This window comes from Halyomorpha halys, unplaced genomic scaffold (assembly GCF_000696795.3).
Source record: "Halyomorpha halys isolate HHAL.00 unplaced genomic scaffold, Hhal_1.1 Scaffold1162.1, whole genome shotgun sequence".
Lineage (NCBI taxonomy): Eukaryota > Metazoa > Arthropoda > Insecta > Hemiptera > Pentatomidae > Halyomorpha > Halyomorpha halys.
The window spans coordinates 65,873-74,287 of NW_027112958.1; the positions used below are offsets into that span (position 1 = coordinate 65,873).

The window sequence follows — 8,415 nt, forward strand, 5'->3', positions numbered from 1 at the left end:
TTTTATATAATAAATAGAATAGAAATGGTTTTTGAAAAATTGTTAATTTTAGCTTTCATTGTTCATCTTTGTGGTAATGGAGGTAGGAGAAAACTATTTTATAGTCTATATGGTTGTTATCATAATGGAAGATAACCTTCAGGAAGGTAATTATTCTCCTAAAATGTATGACTAGTAACAAGTTTTTAATCATTAAATGACATTAATATTATTATATTTTAGCAAGAATGACAATAAAGGAGTAAATTATATGTTATATATAGGTATTTGTTATCAAGTAAATAGTTTATAAATAGTTCTTATAAATAGTTTATAAATAGCGCATGTTTATGGTTTTGTTGAATTTGTTTTTAGCAGCCTGAAGATGGGGGAAATCTCCCGAAACGTTGCTGATGATATGAAATAAATTATTTTGTTTTAATAAGGAAGAATTGTGTCATTCACTAAATCCAGTTTTATTCCATAAGACTCTTCCAGTAAACGAACATTAAGTTTAGAATAAAATTAATTATTGAGAATATCAGTAACAAGTATCAATAACAAGTAGTTTCGGAATCATTGTAATAAAAAAAAAATTGAAAATCGACTGAATAACTTGTGACTTCGGTGCCAAATTAAAACGAAATTGGATTTCTTGGACCTATAGTCTCGGAGAAAAATAGTGGACAGCCCATTGACTTTTATTCGAACTTTAGATTATACTTATCCTGACCCAGATAATTAACGAAATGGACAAAATAAAATAAATAGACAAAATTTTTTATACAATTAATGGGAAATTCAATACAAAACAATTAAAGTAATTTACCCCTTGTTTTTTGTGATATGAAAGGGAATTTCTAATTTTCATACTTATCTGAAATAAGAATTATTTAGTATCTATAGAACTATTTTTGCGTTTAAACGGAAGACTTAAAACAAGGAGGGCCACCCCTAATAATAATATGGCTACTTGCGATTGTGACAGCAGCGCCCCATGTGGCCGAAAAACAAAAGACACTCACTCACTAGTGAGCTTTGGCCTGAGGCAGTCTTCCTTTCTTCACTTCACAATTTGTTTTGTTGTTATAAATACCCTAGACATTGATAAGCAAATAAACCTTTGATTTTTTTCCAGTTACCTGTCGTCTTCCTCTGGTTTATATCCCCATTGCTGGAGACCTGGAGAGCCGTTGAGCCTCTGAATTGAGAACTGGCTGGTTTCGTTTGTGTTCTGCAGGCTCATCGTGACCCTGTTGATCCCCTCGTCCAACATCTTGAATTAAAAGGAATCGCATTATTAATAATTTTTAATAAATAAAAATAAAGTGCAGTGCTCACTTCACACTTCCACTTAACCATTCTACTCTAAGTTGAAATTAATCCTCGCTCGCTTCCAAACAAATATTTTCTATGTTATTACATAATATAGTAATTAGAACAATAATTTCTCAAACTAATTTAAAAAATGGGCTTTTCAGTTGACAGATTGACTAACTCCAATTTCAACAGTTTTCAAATAAATGCTATGTTTTTCAATTTTAACCACTTAAATATTTAGTAAATTAAATATTTCTCGATCTAACCATGTTAAATCTATCTCCTCTTCCATATTTCAAAAACAATATAAGACTATCCCTAAAAAGGGGTTTAGAAGGGCGGGTCTGTCGGGTAGGATTGGCTTTTTAATATTTTTTGAATTATGACCTCTTCTAGTGAGATCATGAAATATCGTACATCGATTAACATACTCCCTATAAGTGTCTGTTTCAAAGGTAAGATAGGTAAAACTACCACGGAGGAAGGGAGTGGCGGGTTTTTTATATTTTAGCTATATTTTAAATATTGCTAGATTTAAATATCTCAAGACAACTCTTCATAGGATGATCCCTAAAAAAGGGTTTTAGTGGGGCGGATTTGCCGGGAAGGATTATCTTCCAGTGATTTGATTTCCGAGTAAGTAACTATACCATCCCAGGCATACACGTACCCGAGATATGTAATTTTTGTTTCGTACGAATTTTCATTTTTGAAATAGGGTGCTTAGTAATTTGGAATTACGAGACTTCAAAACGTGTTTCCGTCAAAAACTAAAATTCAAAATTTTTCATAATCGTAACACCCCCATTACTGTATATTCCACATATTGGTAATTAAATGTAAAAATTTGTCAATGAATTGTTTCCAAATAGACAGTATCTAAACCAGCAACAAACCGACTTAACAAAGAAAACATCGTATAATGTCAGGGTCTCTACTTTACTAATCAGTTTAGGCATTGAAATAACTACTTTGCAAGAAACTGTAATCACATCACCTTATCCTTGGAGACATACCTCCCCCAAATTTTGTCTTTCCCTTTCAAGACTACTTAAAAGTATAACCCCGACATATCAGTATAAATATGATTTTCTTAGGCAGCAAGACAAATTTGACCCCGACTATACTTGTACTGACGGCTCCAAGAACTCATTAGGTGTTGGTGCCTCGATTGTGTGCAATGATCCACAATACCTATTCTATCTGTCGCCAATATGTAGTAGCTATACAGCTGAGATGGTTGCAATCTAGAAGAGCTTAAATGTTTTTCATCCTACAAAAAAAATACAGGTCATATGTATAGATTCATTGTCAGCCCTTCGTAGTTCTTTAAACATTACCACCAGTTCCAATTTTTCAATAGTTATACATTTCAATTCGGAAATTATGGCAATAAGGCCTTATATAAATTTCGGATATTAAGGCAATTAGGATTAATAAAAATTTTGGAAATTAAGGCAATAATGACCCCGAAGTGGTTGATGCCTTAAAATATTAATTTGAAAAAGAAAAATTGTCGTATTTATAATTTTTTATGAATAAAAAATTATTATATTTATAAATAAAGTTAATTTAATATTTATCAAAACATTAGTTGTGAAGGACGCTTCACTTCAAATTTCGGCCTATTAATTATTGCCAGGATAAGAGATCTAGATCAGCACCGAAAATCCCTGAAAATTACCTTCGTTTAAAATTTGGCTTTCTCCTGTCCTCCTCCGGTCTTTAATAATGAATTGTTTACATCAGTAGACAAAGTCCTTTACTAAGAACTTCACCTCGGTACGAGAATTAGGTGGGCAGCTAATCAAGGTTTAAGTTATAAGAAGCATTTCAATACTTAAAATTTACTTCCGTAAAATTATATTTCTGTATTGCATTTTGGCACTGACAGATCTCGTATCTCTTCGGAACATATTGGATGTACTTTTCTAATTAAATAAATAAATAAAAATATTTTTTTTTAATTTTTGAGGTAAAAAAAACTTCCGAAGTTAATATAATATATTCTATATTTTCCATTGTACAACGTTTCAGGACAACTGTCCCATACTCATACACCTTTACAATCCACCTATTTTTAATTTCCATATTGAAATCATGTCGTCTATATAATCATAGTTTAAAATTTCTAAACGAGAAAACAAGATATAAACATTTTAGAATTAAGAATGCATCGCATATCTTATTTGTTGTTTTATTTATTACTTTATTATTTTAAATATTTTAATACTTGTTATATAGGGGAATTTGTTGATCAAATGAAATAGGGGTTGTGAAATAGAAAGGAAAGAACAAAAAAGAATAAATCGAAAATCTTGAAGTTAGCTTGTAGACTGGTATTAAAATTGTAAAAAAAAACTGTGAAAAAAGAAAAAAAAAATGTTATCTTTCTATTATATTATATCATGTAAAAATATGTAATTTATATATGTCCAGTCACGGATTGATCAGTATGCTGTGTAATGTAGCAACCCGATGTATTTGGGCAGCATAGCTGTATAAAGCATTTCTTTCTCTCTAACAGAACAAGATCTGTATTGAGAACTTATATCACACCTAGTTATTATTAACAACTTGCCTCCAACCTACCAACATGTATATTTCCTCATATTGTGATTATTAATATTTTATTAATTTTAGTTTTTCTATATACTTTATAAACTTAACAATTATTTTGAAATGTTTTTTATTTTTGGAAGATTGCTGATTGACCGTGTGTTTCCATTAATAAATGGGATATCGCACTAGTATTTCTAAAGTGACACAACTCAAAAATCGGTGTTTTTGAGTTATGACTGTGAAAGAAATTGGTAAATATATCTTTATGAATCATCAAAACTGTATCAACCTAGCTTCAGAGCTTGTCCGCCAGAGGGCACTTGTGTCACTCTTGCTGCCTTAATGCTATCACCCCTCCATAGGCAAGAGTGTCACATTGTCAGTTGTCTTGAATTATGATTTGTGTCACTTTAGAAATACTAGTGCGATATAGTCAAATTAAACTCAAATAGTAATATGTTGTACTATTTTTATGTTTATTATTTATTTATTATATTATATTTATTATATGTAATATGTTGATTTATGTTTATGTATTTTATTTTTAATGTTCTGTTAATTCTGAAACGTCCTCGAAACCCTGCAAAGGGCGAAACGCTGGTTAACAATAAATAGTTTTCTTTTACTATTTTGATACCTTTATTGACCGCCACCCGTTCTATCTTCCTACAATCTACGTTATATAAATTATTATCATCCACTAATGTAGCGTAATATAATAATGTAATGTAATGTAATTTCAAATAATGTATATGTAAAACAATTTTAAACTATTATTGTATAGATGAGATGATTTCAATATGGAAATTAAAATATCTTGATTATAAAGGTGCATGAGTATAGGATAATTGTCTCAAAACGTTGTACAAGAAAAATAAAGAGTAGTTTATATTCTATTGAAAGTTTTTTTCACCTCAACAATTTTTAAAAAAAATAATATAATCAAACTTCCTAAAAAGAAAATACAAAACACAAAAAAATTAAAGCTATTGTCAGAGTATGGATAGTGCAAGTTGGGTGAATATTTGCGAAGTTTAATGTACCAATATAACTTATTTTATTAGCTATAAGTTTTGTATTACTATCGAAAGTAAAAGTACACAATTATAAAATCATATGATTTGCATTTTTTGTTAAAATTTACACTTTTTAAAATTACACTATCAATGTAAACGGTATTTTTCGACCTCTGATAGCAGGACCCTCTATAAACCAGACAACCATCGTTTTAAAACTGCCTGTTTGAAAACCGGGTAAATGAAAATCCTCTTTAAGTGATACAAAATCCTAGTTATACAGATTACATTGTATAGCCAATTTGAAATATATTAAACTACATTTTATATTGTATTCCAAGCTATGTTCCTTTGTTCCGTTTGGAATATTTCTCCTAAGCTAAAAGTTAGTAAAGAGAATTTAAACAAATTATAATTTCAAAGAAAATATAAGGTTAGCAATGCTATATCCTATCCTAAATTGAAAATCCAAATTAAAACCAGAAACAGCTACAACGATTCTCAGGTCACTGCTGATGTATGGCTGTGAAGTCTGGGGAGCGGCATCTTTTACGAAAAGGAAAAAATTACAATCCTTTCAAAATAAAGTCGTAAGAATCGCAGTGGATGCCCCTTGGTTTGTAAGAAGCAGACAATTGCATTGTGAATTACAAATAAAGACAATAGAGGATTAAATTTTTAAAAATTCATTAAGTTCCTAGTTACCTACAGTTTAAGGAGCAGTGACCTACAACTTGGGTAACCCAACCACAACCCGAAGACTGAAGTGCAGGATATCTTGTTATAAGTTATATATTTATCAGTTCTGTTATTGTCACTCTAAAATTTTATTTTATTCTACTTTTTTTCCTCTTTACCTGGTTCTTAAATTCACTTTCTTTTTTTTCCCATTAGAAGTCAATTATTCATTTTGTTTAATCCATAAACGTCATTGTTTTTGTTATTAACTTTACTTTTATCAGGAATCATTGTTTTAATTTGATTATTTTATCATAATTTGATTTTTTATTTATAACGATGTATATAGTTAGGGGTGTCTGATTATATATATAGGTGTTGTATGATAATTAAATGTTAAAAAAAAAAATTCACCTCTTACATTAACCATTCAAGGCTCACAAGACCGATTTGGTATCACATAGATAAAAAAAAAATACGATTTTTAAAGATAATAAATTTTGAATTTTAATAATTACCCTATCGAGGATGCCAAACTGGGCGAAGTTTATCCAAGACGGAAGAAGGTTCTGCGCCAACCTCACCAAAGGGTCCTCGTAGCCCCACAAGAAAGAACTGACCGGGAGATCTAGGAGTGGCTGGGAGTCGAGGTAGCTGACCAGTGTGGACAGTGCCAGGTTCAGACCCGCCGAAGAGTTGTGCAACAGTGAAGCAATCCCCTGTGGAAGGAAAGGAAAACATTGTGAAATCAAGCATTAAAAATGAGTTTTTTTAACTTTCCGAAAATACAATACAACGAAAAAAAAATATTAAGAAAAGGGGAAATTTATTACTTGAAAATAAAAGGGTTGTTATGCAGCATGTATAATGCTTCGTAATATTTATCAAAACCTATAAGCATATTATCGTCTTCTATGTATACTGGATTTCTGTTTTAGATTGAATATAACGGTCTATTAGCTATTAGTACAAGAGCTGGGAAGAAAAAAAGGCAGTTAATTGATCCGAAATTTTGATTGCTTTAATGAAAACTATGTATAAGTACTAGTCAAAATTGACGAGTCTGCCAAGTATAGGCAGGGGGATTAAAAAATGGCGGCTGTTTCCAAACCTTAAAAAAACACTGATTTTTCATTCGGAACTCTATATCTTAAAAACTACCAACAACAATAGAAAATCCAAGAGAACATTATTTAAAGAAGAGTAAATTTGCTGAAATAGTAGTCCTAAAAGAGCTATTTACGTCCAATAGTTCTCGAGATATAGCTTTTTAAAAAGCAAAAAACCTACTGAAAGATTCGTAGTTAGTTAATTTGTTTTTAGAAATCTATATCTCAGTAACTATGTGACGTACTGATGTCTTTTAGCACTCATATTAAAGCTAGTTTAATGGACTATAAAGAAGTCTATAACCTTTACCTTCGTAGGAATAGTAGTTTTCATGATATTTACTAAAATATATTGAATTATAGTTGTTCGGACAATCAATTGATTTATGAAAAACTTTATTTCAGAAACATTGGACGTACAGATGTCTGTCAGCGCTCAAATTAAAGCTAGTTAGATTTAATACAAAATAGTTAATAATGTTTATCTTTGTAGGAGTAGTAGTTTTTATGTTATTTGACAAAATAAACTCACAAAATGTTAATTTCTAGTTGTTCGTATTAAATGTTGGATTTTTGATAAAAAATATCTCTAGATCTATAAGACGCACATATGTCTGCTAACAGTCAAAACAAAGGAAATTTAACTGACTATAAAGTAGTTTATGACACTTATCTTCGTAGGGGTAGTAGTTTTTATGATATTAACATATGAATATAATGTGGTAAATGAAAATTTGTCCGAACAATTATAAATCAATTTATTTTAGCAAATTTCATGTAAACTATTACTCCTAAGAAGATAAACATCACAAATTACATTATAGCTCATTAAACTATCTTTAATTTGAGTGCTAATAGACATCTGTACGTCGAATGGTTTTTGAGATATGATTTTTTCAAAATAAGTTCACTAACTACTGATTTTTTAGTACATCCCGTACAACATTTTTATGAAATGTTGCTTTTTAAAAAGCTATATCTCGAAAATTACTAGTTACTAGTATAAATACACGAATCTGCCAAGTATAGGTAGGGGAAATAAAAAATGGTGACTGCTTCAAAATTTAAAAAAAAAATAACTTTTCATTCATTATATATCTTTAAAACTACCAACAAAACAAAAAACACCTAAGAGAACATCATTTGAAGTAGAGTAAATTTGCTGAATACAAGGAGCTCATTAGTTCAAGATCATACTCAACCACCAGGTTTATTTTTCTCCCAACTTAGAGTGGTGACTTTATGGAAGCTGGGAGATTCAGTGCTCCTGAACCAACAGGGTTCACTCATAGATACAGAGTAAGTATTTATCTGCTCCAGCTGGATTCGAATCCGGGCCTGGGAGCTGGTAATACACCGCTTTATCTACTGAGCTACCAGGTTCCCAAGATAAAATAAAAATAAATATGAAATAATATCAATAAAAATTAAAAACAATAAATATTAAAAAAATAAATAAATAAATAAATCTGTACCACTACAATTCAAGAAGGGTTAGGGGTGCAGTACTTTGTAAGAAAGTACTGTTACTAAACCAACCGTTGTGTAAGGAGGTTATTTGGTCAGAACCACGCTAGACCGTCACAGTTTTACCCTTTATAAGGCTGAGTGGACTCCGGAGGGTTCTAGAACCCTTAGGACTGACTCACGGCTACAGTGAAACAGAAAATAATTATCTGCCACAGGATCCTTGGAGAAGAACAGTACCTTACCAATGAGTAAATATATATAATAAATAAAAATTAATACTA

The 8,415-nt window shown here is 30.5% G+C and overlaps 1 protein-coding gene across 1 annotated transcript in view; it reads right to left on the reverse strand.

Annotated features, from left to right (window-relative positions):
* LOC106688604 (scavenger receptor class B member 1) overlaps nt 1-8,415 on the reverse strand; it is a 96,260-nt gene that overhangs the window by 4,982 nt on the left and 82,863 nt on the right. Inside the window, exons 7-8 of the mRNA XM_067050621.1 lie at nt 6,074-6,274; nt 1,122-1,255 (exon numbers count right to left, since the gene is read on the reverse strand). Coding sequence (XP_066906722.1) covers nt 1,122-1,255; nt 6,074-6,274 — 335 coding nt within the window. The remainder of the gene's footprint in view (nt 1-1,121; nt 1,256-6,073; nt 6,275-8,415) is intronic.